Here is a 13,933-nt window from a genome sequence, read left to right as displayed (position 1 = left end):
TCCACTCCTTCCAATAAATAGAAATGCATAACTTTTTTGAAGGAATCCTGTCTCCTTGCAAAAGCCTTTGAAAGACTATGATAATAGAACATCCTATAAGACTTGTGGAACCTATTCCCTCTTAAATATTTCTAGCACAGAAATAACCAAATAAAGCGTAATTGTTCTGCAAAGCATCTAGGATGAACTGAATGGTATATCCACATAAAGCATAATGTGGTGGGAAAAAAAATCATCGACTCAACCATTTTTGAGCTCAAACAAAATCAAGGCAATTTACAGTATCCATATGGCAAAAAGAAATACAAAATCTGCCTTCTATTCCCTGAAATATTGTCCTTACAGTTACTTCCTTTTGAATGATAATCCACCAAACTATAATTGTTCTTCCATCAACTAATACACCCACAAATGGTTTTGATATTGTCAAAACAGATTTAATAAGCATCAAGCAGCACCTTTTGAGAAGAATAAATAACAAACCAATTACTTAAAATGCAAGAGTAGAGAAAATTTGGAAAAATATATTTGCAACATCACTTGTGAAAAACAAACCAAGCATCAATCAACTCCTTTTCATGCCAGTGCTGTAGATGGTCTTCTCTGCATATTACCAAGCCATCCTAGTCTACTTTCCCTCATTTTACCACCTAATAGAGCTACTCCCAAGTTCGGTTTTTTTTTTGATGAAGTTCCAAACAAGTTCATTTCTGATACTTATCCTTTCTAGTTTCCCACCCATCCAACTTAGCATTCGCATTTCTGCTAAACTCATTTCTAGGATATGTAATTTCTTGGCTGCTTAACACTCAGCTTCATAGAGCATTTGATGTAGAGGGAACAGCATTCAAGTATGAATAGACATGTGGCAAGTTTAAAAAGATCAAGGAAAAGGAAGAAACCGGGTTTTTGATTTCACTAGGTAATTGTTTTTCAATTCTATTAGGCATAAAACATAGTTAGTTTAGTGACTCCTGTACATTTTTTCAAGCCATGGAGGTACTCTTGTACTTTTACTTTAAGTTACCATTGCCCTACCCCCTACCCAGCAAATAATGAGATTAGATCTGAATATTTTTCTTCACCCAAAAAACATGCAGCAGCTTGCTTGCTTGACTTCTAGCTTTTCTGATTCAATTTTCCACTTTAGTTTTGGAAATTTTAAAAGGCCATTGCCCAGTGTTGGTTCCATTATCTGGGGTCATGGGAGGGGTAGACTGGATGCAGTCCTAAATCCTAACCTTTGGCATTTTTTTGCGCAAATGGTTGCTCTCTGACTCAAACCCAGCATGATAGTTTTGGTAATTTCTACTGAAAAATCATTGAAATAGATCAGTTATCCTGTCATTTACATAGCATTGCTGGCCTTAAGACCATTTTATAAAATTTCTTTTTAGTCAAGTGGTATTCTCCTATCACATAGGACTGCAAATGCACTCATCCATTTTGCTCATCATGCTCTAGTTCTATTGGTGGCACCATTCTCAATCTCTCCCTTGTCGTGGATTATCAAACCAATGTAATGAAACAGGTCACTGTGAATTATCTATTTGTCTCCAATCCTAAGTTTCTCTTATTATTAAATTTGCATTTAACATATTTTTTAGTTCTACTTATTTGAAACCTATTGTTTTAGGGCATTTGTCCATAAACCAAATTCTGCATTTAATCCCCTTTTAGTCCCATCAATTAATATTATGTCATCAACAAACAACATGCACCACAAGACATGGTAAGTTTGTTTAATAAATTCATCCATCATATGTTTTCTCTAGATTAATGAATGCCACATAAAGATCTCTCTTCCGCCCTTCAATTGTATCAATAAAAAGATGGCTAATATTCCTGACATAAAAATTTTCTGATATACTTGTTTCCTGCAGAATCTCTGCTGAATTACTCCCTCTCAGAGTTTAATATGTAGCTCATGGGTTTAATCCCACTATAAATTAGGTGCACAACAGACAATGACTACGGCAAGAAAATGAGAAATTATATAAAACATCCAGTATAGCATCACTGAAAACATAAACGAAGTGAAATGCGGATAAAAGTAAAACATCCATAGCATGCCATGACCACCAATTTAACAATTTGAAGAAACTCACCGCCAATTTTCCAGTTTCAAACCTCCGGGCATAGTCCTCAGCAGCCAATGACGCTGCAACTGCCCTCTTCTGCAGCGCGGCCCGCTTGTTTTGCGCCGACAAGATTTCCTCCCCATCTCCATCTCCACCTCCAAGCCCATCAGCCACCGAAGTTACCGCTACAGTCGGTACAATAATCCGAGGGACCACTACCTGAACGGTGCCCTTCTCTCTAGCCCTAAGCGACCACGGATCGCGCAAGAAATCCTCAACCCTAAAAACCTCTTCCAAGAAATCCTTCCGGCCCTTCTCACTCTGAAGCTTCTGAGGAAACCCAAGCGTGCAGAAACAGATTTTTCGGCTGCAATCGACAGAACAAGTAATTCCGTGATCAAGAGAGAGAGAGAGAGAGAGAGAGAGAGAGAGAGAGAGAGGTCTGCTAAATTTAGAGAGATTCTAAGTGAAATGAACCGAACCATGTAATTGGGCAAGCGACGTGAAAGGCCATGAGATTTGAAGTATGTTCTTTTAGGCGCGGGCTCTCCTGTAATCAAATTGTTTCAGCAAAAAAAATGAAAAATAAAATAAAAATAAAAATAAAAATAAATAGAAGAAGCTACACTTCCACTCTAAAATGAGCGGAATACTCCTTCTGACTCACCCGGTGGACGTTAGTTGTTCGTGTAGGTTAAAAGACGATTGTCACGATTCTATGGTAAAGCCTAGTCCCACGAACATCATTACTCCAGGCTTTATTGATACCGTTTCTAAGGCTTAGAAGTTAAAACGTGGAAAAGAGCTTGATAGTCAGGAATCTAAACGATCCATGGTCTCTTCGCTTCGGTATGTCCTCTACCACGTTGGAGGACATGCCTCCTACCACTTTCCTCATTTTTTTTTTAAGATTTCAACCCTAAACTAGTTGGGGCTTTGTTAAAGTTTATTGTAACAAGTGTTGTAACATTTACAATTGAGTAAACTGAGATTTAGTTATGTATTCTTGGATAAATTAGTGCTAAAATTATTTTTTTGTTAATCCAAAATTTAAAACTTTTTTACATTATATTATTCATATAAATAATATAAATATGTGTGGGCTATGCAGGGCTTGGGCTAGGCATAGAGTGTTTGGGCCCAAGCCTAGCCTTGAAGTCTGTTGTACTAACATGGAGTCCGGCAAGATTTAGGCTGAAAATGTCACCCTTAAAGTTTAGTGAGCTTGAAATAAAGAAATATTGATTTTAAAAGGGTAAATTTCTTAAAGTAATCATATGGTTTAGTTAATTGACTAACTCAACCCTTACTGTTTGACTATTGTTTTACAGTACCCGTATTGTTTTGGACAATTGACTAACACTTTACTCTCTATCGGAAGCCATTCACATGTGACATTCAACTCTTACTGTTTGACTATTATTTTAAAATACCCCTATTGTTTTGGACAATTGACTAACACTTTCCTCACCATCAAGTCTCTGTCGGGAGCCATTCACATGTGACATCACGTGGTTGATTATTCATCATATAATACTAAAACTACACTTCGATGGTAAAAAATGCCCTTTACGGTTTAAACCAGGGTGCCATTAGAGTACAGGTTTAGAGGCTTAAGTTTTGCCAGACGAACCAGGTTTAGAGTACAGGTTCTGCCATAGCCAGAGCCACAGGTTCTACCATACCAGACAAACCTGAAGTAGTGGTTGTCAACCGATCGAATAAATTTGAAGGAGGAAGGAAGAAGAAGGAGGAAGGAGGAAGGAGGAAGGAGGGGGGAAGAGGAAGGAAGAAAGGAAGAAGGGAAGAAGGAAAAAAGGAAGAAAGAAGGAAGGGGAAGGGGCTGAATAGGTAATGCGTGATGACCACCTCCCAATGATGCCCCATGACCATCTCCCACCTCTCACATGCACACCCACACTGCCCAAACCGCCAGTCGTTGCACGCCCCACACCCCCTGCACACTTAGCACCTTTAAAACAATGTTTTAACGCCATTACAATACAAATAGTTCACTAGTCGCCTTTAAAATTTGTAAAATAGGGCAAAACAATGCTTTTTCCCATAAAAATTAAAAAAAGAATAAAGAAAAAGAAGAAGAGGAAGGAGGGAGAGAGGAAATTGCTACCGCTACTGGTTCAAGTTGTAGCGGCGGTTGTGCATCCTCGGAATAGTAGCAGCAGTTGATGTGAATCAGATTTCTGGAATTCTTTGGCTTGGGCTTGGACTTGAGCAGCGATGAGAGCGAAGAAAAAGAAAAAGTAAAAAAGAAAGGAGGGAGAACAGAAGTTGTTATAGCCGTTGGTTCGAGTTGCAGCGGTGGCGACGACGGTTGTGCATCCTCGGAACAGTAGTGGTCATGGTGGAGAAGGAGGAGAGTCTGGCGACAAGAACAAGATGGAGACGATTTTGGCACTAGAAAAGATTGGGAGGTCTTTGGATAATATTCCATTGGATCTGGTTTTCATTGGTTTGAGTTGCAGCAGCAGCGGCGGCGATTGCGCATCCTTGGAACAGTAGTGGCGGTGGATGTGAATTAGATTTCCAACGTTCTTCTGCTTGGGCTTGGACTTGAGCGATGATGAGAGTGAAGAAGGGAGTTTCAACGGTAACCCACACACTCGATGGTGTTCATTCTCAGATTCAGACTGAGTTCTCTACTCAATATGCTATTAAAGTGATGAACAAAAACGTAATTTCCAAGTTGGCGCATTTATTGAAATAGGGGCAAAAGTGATATTTCACCTTCCCTCGTTAGGATTTTACTAGGGTGGAAAAGAGTCAAGATTTTCACAGCTACTTGAGCTCATCTCATGAAAAGCTGGGCTCAACTCGGTTTCAGTCGAGCTCGAGCCCAATTCAGTGGCTCGATTATTAAACAAGCCGAGTTCGAGCCTACTAGAGCTCAGTTCGCAAGCCGGCTCGAATATATATATATATATATATATATATATATATATATATATATATATATATATATATAAATATAATAAAAATATTATAATTATTAATTATTATAATTCTTAATTTTTTAAATATAAAATAAATATATATATATATAATTTTATTTTTATAAAATATTTTTTCTAAATATTTTTATAAAATATAAAATGAGCCGAGCAGAGTCGAGCTCGAGCTCAAGTTTCTAGCTCGAACCGAGCTTGAGCTTGAGCTTGATCCTTGTAGAATAGTCTCGAGTCAGAGCTCGAGTCAGGTACTATTCAGCTTGGCTCGGCTCGAATCCACCCCTAGATTTAATGATGCCGATAATTGTCCAAAACAATAGAGGTACTTTAAGACAATAATCAAACAGTAAGGGTGGAGTTAGTCAATTAGCTAAACCATAAGGGTACTTAAAGAAATTTAGCCTTTTAAAAATAACCATTTTGTTTAATTTTAATTTTGCTAATTTTATGTTGCGTTATCAATTAGTTAAAATTAATTAGGTTATTAAGTTTAATCAATTAAATAGCTACTTATATAATTTATTTATAAATAAAATAATTATTATTTTATGCTTTATAAACAAGATAGTTAATAAATACAACCTATTAATAATACTTGAGTATATATGAGTAATAAATTATCTTTATTAAATTATATTTATATCATAAAAAAGTAATTATTAGTACCTCTAGTACAACTTGTACAACCTAGGGACTTTCTTTTTGGAAGGGGGCTTTTATTGTTTAGTGCACCCCCATAAACTTTGGTACAATTTGTATAGTTGGAACATTGACAAGTGGGAGAATAAATCAAAATTCAAGAGAGGTAGTGAATCTTAGGTGGAAGTATTGGTAAATAAAACCCCAAAAACTAATAAAAGTCCATGAGGTGGACTGAACTCTAAATTTTCCTTTTTGAAAAATTAACACCCATATGTCTTATAGCTTGTGAACTCAAAAAATAGACCTCCTAAGGTTGCAAAGTGTAAATAATTATCCATTTAACACAATCATTACATAAAAGATTTATAAAAAATATGTCATTTAATACCTGCATTATTCTCCATTATTTTATATATTTTAAAGACTAATTGGAAGTTTTTCTTGCAACACACAAAAATCTCCTTGGCTATTCTCATTCCTTGTTTCATGAAAATCTCCCTTGTATCATAAACAAATTATGTAACATAAAAAAAATAAATAAGAGAAAATAGATTCACGCCGCATTAGACTATTCCATTTTAATATATAGATATAGATTCATAAACCCCAAACCTTAATATATCTAAACCCTTATAACCTAAACTCTAATTTTAAATCTAAAATTGATGGAGGACGGTTTGACCCAAACTATGAAACGATGACACGTGGACACTGACTCAGCGCGAGCAACATCTCAGCATTATAGCCTAGTGTCGGGCCCATAAAGCAGCTCGTTGTATTGTAGCCCACAACAGGAGAAGCTCGCCACGACACGAGCTCCAAGTTCCCCGAGCTCCCTTTGAAGGAATACCCCGAGGTAACTTTAGCTCGTGAATGAGCCGCCTAGCCTACACCCCCTTCCTAGGGCTAAGGCACCCCGAGCTGCCTCCGAGCTGGGGGTCCCCTGACCTTTCCTAATACCCGAGCTCCTCCCAATGGACCTCGGGTCACTCCCAGACAGGAACACACCGATCCGCCTATAAACACCCGAGGTGAAGACACCTCGGGCCAGACAGCTCAGCTTAGCTTGCCACAGGCAGCTCGCCGCTTACGAGATAGCCCAACACATGGTAACTCGCGAAAGGGTAGTCCGGCATATTGCAAGAAGATCTCCTGCCTGACCACCGTACCCGACAAATCTGGTGACAGCAACCATGTCCCTCGTCAGGCAGCATCGTGCCTGCCACCTTTAGAAGGTGTCGTACACTTGATAGGCACGTACCTAGTAGCGACGGCCCTGTGTGTGCCACCTCAGCCCTGCCAGTAACGGTTGCGGCAGGTTGACAGTGGCGGTTATACCCACCCTGTCAGAAGCCAAGGGGCCAGGGGCAACCGATTTCTGCTATAAGGAGTTTAGTACCAAGGAGAACAGGTATGACCTGGATTATTATCTTCATTATCTTCATCTTCTATACTCACGCTATCTACACTCTTACCCTTCATCTTCTCCTTGCTTCTCCTACCGAGTACTAACTTAATCATCAGAGTGTTCCCGCCGGGTAACTCCCCCTAGGATTCTTCTTCTTCTCAGGTATCTTCTAGGAGCCATGTAAGTGCCACATAAGAGTGATCGGATTGCGCTACATCAAAAACCTTAAAATTTAAACTCTAAAATATAAACTCTAAACTCCAAAACATTAAACCCTAAATCCTAAAACTAGTGTGTAAAATGACTATGGTAGTAGCAAAGTATTTCCCATCAAAACTTTATGAACCAATCACAATTCACAACCCCACAATGCCCTCTCCCCCTGAATCCAAATTCGAATGCCCAACATTGCAATATGGATGTTAGACTGACACGTGGATCCAACATGTAAATGGAGCTATTGTGATACCATGATGTACACAACATTATAAGTAAAATTGTAGACCATTTGAACTTATTCTACACAAAGACTTGACCCCTCCTTAAATGACGAATTTTATGATTTGAATGGGCAAATTGTTCAACTAAGTGGTTAAACCATGACCCAATGAGTATTCTCGTCCAAGACAACAGATTTATGTATTTTGTAATATTTTTATGCAATATGTGTTTTTAAGGCCTAAAATTTGTTTAATAAGAATAAAAAAGTGAGGTCAATACATACAAGAGGCAGGCAAAGTTGATAATGCTAAGGTGTATCATATAGTGAACACGTGGCCAAATTTGTTCCTTTCACCATAAGGTGATACTTATCTAGGGAGTTTGGGTTTCCACCTTGCACATTGAGAACAACTTCCTACTTGTATGTTTTTATTCATGGGAAGACGTTTCTAATGCACAGCTACAAGAACTGTTATCGGTGGGTGTAAGAACCAATTATGTGAGGAGGAAATTTGATTTACTATATAGGGGTGCTTTTTTTTTTGTTGACCCTATGTGTTTTGACGATAACAAACTTATTGAAAGTACTAATTTTTGAAATATAAGTGTGCAACTATATCAAATGATTCCCTTAGAAAGATTAAAGAGCTTTCAAAGAACTCTTGTGTAAAAAGAAGAAATAAGGATTTCAAATTCTAGGAATTTAGAAGGTTTGCACATTTACTAAAACTTGTGATCAAATGTTAAGGATACATAATCATGGTATATACTTTGACCTTAGAGACCAGTGGTTATATTAAAAATACTTCTTATACTCTTCACGTACTCAATATTGGACCTAACTGTGGAAATATAAATTTGGAAATCTAAGAAGTCAACTCCCAAAACCTTGGAGTCACATACTTAAAATTTCAAGGTTGAAAAATACTTAGTAATTGACTTCCCATAAGGTAGTAGCCAACTACATATGATAACCGAGCTTCATATTACACTGGTTTTAACCAATAGTCAACTACCCAAGAGCCAATAGTTGACTATGCATGACAGCTAAGACTTAGTAGCAAGTAGTAGTTGACCACTAAAGAGAAGACATTCTTTCTTGTGAGTAGTAGTCAATTACTTGGACTTACCAGTTGATTGCTTATTTCAAACAATATGAAGCAATCAACTATTTTGGTCATGATTGTTGACTACTTCATAAAGAAAGGCCAATTTTTACTATTTAAAGGCTTAATTCCTCTTATGGTAACCCTTCAACATTGTTGGAAACAAGTTATAAATATTTTCATGAATGGCTTAATCCCTTTCTAATAACTTTAATTATAACGGTCACAAGCCCTTTGAACATAAATCATGCTATGCATGAATTTGAGCTGAAGAATTATAGGAGGAAAAATGAAGTGAAATGTGCATAAAAGTGTTCAAAAGGTAAAAGGAAATATCAATTGCAACATAAAAAAAGAGTGTGAACAGATTTTTGAGTTAGAAAGAAGTTTCATCTATGTGAGAAAAGTGAAATAGCACTTATGCTATATTGAATCTCACAAGAAACTTAAATATCTTTAAGAGATATAGTCTATTTAGGGAGGAAACCTTGTAGAACCCAATTCACTCTTCTCTTGGGTTAAGTTACATGAGCAACACTTTTTTTTCTTCTTCCTTTTCTTTATGGGGCTACATAATGGGCATATTCCATTCCCAAACCCATAACTAGATAACCCCCTCTCCCATGAGTCCCACCTAACACTCGTGTATGCAGGATTTGGTCCCAAATCTCTACTAGGAATGGCAATGGGACATGTTAGGGGCGGGGCACCCTTCCCTCGTTGGGGATGGGGAATCCCTAATTTTTTCCATACTCCAAAAAAATTAACTAAAAATAAATTAAATTTTAGGAGATTAAGGGAATTTGGTGGTATTTTAGAAATGTGATTATGGGATACTATTTTTTTATTTGGGGAAATGTAAGGGTATTTTAAAAATTAATATTAAACCTAAGAATATTTTAATAAATTACCACTATGTTCAAGATGGGGACATGGTGGGACAGGTTTAGGGAATTATATGCAAACCCCGTCCCCACCTCGTCTCCGATTTGGAGAAAAAATGTTTTCTATCCTGACTTAAGATCAGGGAAAACTTACCCCATTTAAGGTAGGGTGGGACCCCGGTTTTACGAGAAAAATTGTTGTCCCTAATCTCTACTACAACTACCTTTTTTTTATTGCAACATCAACCCTAATCGAAGCTTTAACCAAACCAACTTGAAATTTTGCATGGATTGGACTTGGCATTTTAGTACTTAGTTGGGCCAGGGCCTGAGAGCCTTGTTTTTTTTTTTAACATTTTTTTGTATTGGACCTAAGCCTAGACCAATGCTAACCTAATTCTATCCCATATACATATGTACATACACACACTAGATATAAACATACATACGCTATTTTTATTTGATGTTTAAATGGGCCTAGGAACCATTTTTAACACATTAGGTCCAATAGGCTTACTTAAGCCTAATTGATTAACCTAGGCGTAGGGGTATAAATTGCAACTTGAATGGGATTAGATTGAACTTTTGTCAAAATTTGAATGGGCCCATGTGTGAATAATTGGGAATTTTAAGTGGAACCCGGTTGTAATTTCCTAGATTTTTTTGACATGAGTAGTGCCACACCATTAGGCCTTATTATTTTATTATTTGTCTAATAAAATCATCAATGATGTCTCTAACATCATCGCCTTTGGGTTCAATGTGGCATTTTCACCATAGTTTGAAGGCAAAAATGGTCCTTTTGAATATTTGGGGTCAAAAGTGAATTTTTTTTTAAAACATTTAAGGGTTGCTAGAGCTAAAAAAAAATCCTATAAGAAACTCATGACTTTAACCAATTTCTTTTAAACTCATCATAAATTGTTTTATCAAATTTTTCATATTATCCTTTTTGGAAGAAGCATCACTAATTGTCTTTTTCTTCTTAATTGTTGACCCTATGTATTTTGACGATAACAAACTCATTGAGAGTACCAATGGATATCCAAGTGTGCAACAATCCTTAACAATCTTCTTTATTTTAAAAGAGTATGAAAGCTAGAATGTTATAAAAGACAAAGTGAAAGTTTTGGGATTAGTTGTGTTTGCTTTAAAGAACTTCTACACCACTATCATCATCATCATCATCTCTTCAACTGAAAAATTTTGAGCAATCCAATAATAAAGGCTAATGAATGACTTAATTATTTTGGAGCTATTTAAAGAAGATCTGTTATAACACCTCATCAAGGAGAAGACTACATTAAGTTGTACTTAGTTGTATATATCATTTCAGGATCTTGATGCATTCAATTGTACGGTGCACTCTGTAGATGGTCAACAAGACTAAACTTAATCAATCAAGCTTTAAAACCACAAACTTTAATGGGTTTGGTTCTTAGACTTTCCTGAGCTTAAATAAGAGTTAAATATTAGAAAAATACTTGTTGACAATCAATAAAAGAATTTTCAAACCTTTGGACAAAAATCTACAAGGTTTCTAAGTGTTAGGGTGTTTGTCAAGCAAGTTTGTCTTGATTGTGAAGAGTGGCCAATGACCCCAGAAAGATGTATTTCTAATTGTGATAGCCGATACATTAAATGTTAGATTTGTGGAGATTAGTCAAATAGCCTGAAAAGATGTGTCGATTAATTGTGACAAACAAGGCATGCAAAATACTATGTCTGCAAAGATGTGTTGACTACCCTAAAAAGTAAAGTTGACTACCCCAAATAGTAGACTAAATTCAAAATTTACTAGTCAACTGTAATGGAGGAACCAATCAACTAAGAGAGAAAAAAGATTCCTCCCTTCATCAAGTGGTCAACTAATAAAATTGATAGTTGACTATTTTTAAGAGATTTGACCATTTGAAGGCTTTAACAACTATTGCCATCTTTGAAAAGCCTTTTAACATGTAAGGAAAAATTGAATCATTACTAGAGAGAGAAAACTCCCTCCAACGACTAGAAAATAGTCACTTGCTCTCAAATACTCTATAAATAGAAGAATTCAACTTCATTCAAAGAAAAAAAAAAAGAGAAAGCAAGATGTTTAAATCAAAGCTTGTGAAAAAGAACTTGTGCACTGCTTGTACATTTTGTATATAGTTGTTTTTCAGAGAAAGTAAGCTAAATAGAATTGTTTTTGTAGAACAAATCCTTGTGCTTCAATAATGTTAGAGGTGAGCAAAGTTGAGAAGCATTTGTGCTTGTATAGTTTCACTCATCTATTGGGATCTTTTTCTCAGAGTTGAGCATTTATGAGTATTATAGCAACTAGAATAGGTTGTGCTTGTATTGTTAATATTTGTTTATTGAGAGGTTGCTTTAACTTGTAAACATATTCCTATGTTAAAGAAAGAAAGAATATTTAAGTATATAGGTGCAAGGCTCAAAGTATCGGAAGCGTAATGTGTACCGAAAAGACAATTTTAAGAGATGTATCAGGATACACTTTGGATATGTATGGATAGAGACAAAAAAATCAAAGTACACATAAATATAATAAAAATTTTAAATAAATCCTAAAAATATATTATTAACAATATGTACAAATTTTATATAAATGTAAAAGTTATTTAAATATAAAAAAATCATAATTTAATGGTTTATGTAAAATGTGACATATCAAGAAAATTAGTAATCATTGAAAAATGATGGAATAACTAAAATGTAAAAAAAAACTAAAACGTGAATGTCAATTAAAAAAACAATATAATTAATCTTAATATTTATTAATATATAAATTTTAATAATTAATTCTAGCATTAATGAGAGGGGATCATTAATTAAAGTGAAAATTTACTTAAAATTAAAAATACATATGATCATAGCAAACAAGTATGTGTGGCTCATTGGCGAATTTATGATTGTTAAAATCAAGTGACCAAGGTTCAAGTCTTGTATAGCTAAAATTTGAAATTTTTACACTAACAAAACGAAATTAATGAGAGGGGATCATTAATTAAAGGAATTAACGAGAGAGTTTAAATTAGGCGCTAAAATTCAAATTCAAATTTACATTTGCTTTGGAGTAATTGACTAATTAATGAAAGAGAAATTAAACTAAAATACATGAGTAACGACACTAATGAGAGTTTTAGTATTAACTATTAATTAACTAAAGTAATGATGAATTGAAATGATCAAATGTATCAAATTGTATCGGACTATTTCGGATTCGTATCAGCCGTGTATCGAGATCTTGTTGGAACGATATGTATCGATCGATACGTTGCGATATTTTGAACATTGTGTAGGTGTTAACTTGTTGAAAACCATCAAGGTCTTGTTGGCACATTTGTTAAGCCCAACTATAAGGTTTTGCAAGCACCCAAAAGTCTTATTGGTCCAAATTTGCTTGGCACATATAAAATATTTGCTAGTTGTAAAGGCTTGGTCAGAGCCTAAGAAGTGTAGTCAAATAGTGAAAATCCTCAATAGTGGTCTGAGGTAGAGAACATAGGTAGGGTTGGCTCAACCTCAATAAAAAAACTTGTGTCCCATGTGTTGTTTGCTTTTTCTTCTCAAGTTTTGCAATTTATTTTCATTTCTAACATTCTCGGTCTGCAATAGCTTGATCACTTGAAATTATGTATATATTTTTTACTTTGTTTTTCTTTTTTTTTTCCTTTTTTGCTTTCATATGCAAGATATATGGTCGTTTAGTGTAGATATTAAGCTATTAATTCATTAACATTACTGACTGCACTAATTCTTTAGTTTAGCAATTTTAGGGTTTTATTGCTTTCTAAATCTTTCCACTACTAACTATTGTTCTAATTGCTTTACATTTACACTTACAATTGCTTTATTTATTATTCAATTATATTTACATTTTTGTAGTTACATATGTCCTTGACATTCTAGTAGTAGCTGATCACTACTTGAATCTCAAGTTGATTTCATTTGGATAGTGGTCATTCTCTCAACTATCATATTATAGCAAGTCATTTTCTTTACTACTGTTTGCGGCTAGCCCTCTCTCTCTCTCCAATTACTTAGGTACACACCACTAGGTGCACATGCGATTTAAATATATTGCTCATTTTGTTGTTTTAAAAGGCTTAAACCTTAACCTTGAGTAGTGAGGCATATTTTGAGATTAGGCGCACAAATTTTGCCTCAAGGCTTAAGCCACACAACTTGGATGTGAGGCTTAAGCCTTTGTTAGAATGAGGTGTAAGCTACAAACCTCAAGGCGTGAGGCATAATCCTCAAGTATCAATAATTACTTAGCGAGTTAATGCAAAAAAATATACATTTATAAAATTTCAAACATATAGAAAAAATAGAAAAAACATATCAATAATTATAACCTAAATAAAAAAGAAAAACTAATAAGGCAAATCATATTCTATTA

General features: G+C 35.3%; 1 protein-coding gene across 2 annotated transcripts in view; it reads right to left on the bottom strand.

Moving 5' to 3' along the window:
• Window positions 1-4,726, bottom strand: part of LOC148872428 (uncharacterized) — a 32,489-nt gene extending 27,763 nt beyond the window's left edge. The window contains exons 1-3 of one of the 2 annotated variants that reach the window (XM_088972949.1): window positions 4,210-4,726; window positions 2,564-2,631; window positions 2,109-2,448 (exon numbers count right to left, since the gene is read on the bottom strand). In XM_088972949.1, the coding sequence (XP_088829075.1) occupies window positions 2,109-2,448; window positions 2,564-2,631; window positions 4,210-4,533 (732 nt within the window). In that variant the 5' untranslated portion in view covers window positions 4,534-4,726. Of the gene's footprint in view, window positions 1-2,108; window positions 2,449-2,563; window positions 2,632-2,748; window positions 2,807-4,209 lie in introns of those variants that run through there. The other variant, XM_088972950.1, reaches the window with a different exon arrangement.
• Window positions 4,727-13,933: the final 9,207 nt, after the last annotated feature.

This window comes from Nelumbo lutea, chromosome 2 (genome assembly GCF_056320005.1).
Source record: "Nelumbo lutea isolate HS-2025 chromosome 2, American lotus-T2T, whole genome shotgun sequence".
In the NCBI taxonomy this organism is placed as follows: Eukaryota; Viridiplantae; Streptophyta; class Magnoliopsida; order Proteales; family Nelumbonaceae; genus Nelumbo; species Nelumbo lutea.
This window is presented reverse-complemented; position numbering and strand designations above follow the sequence as displayed.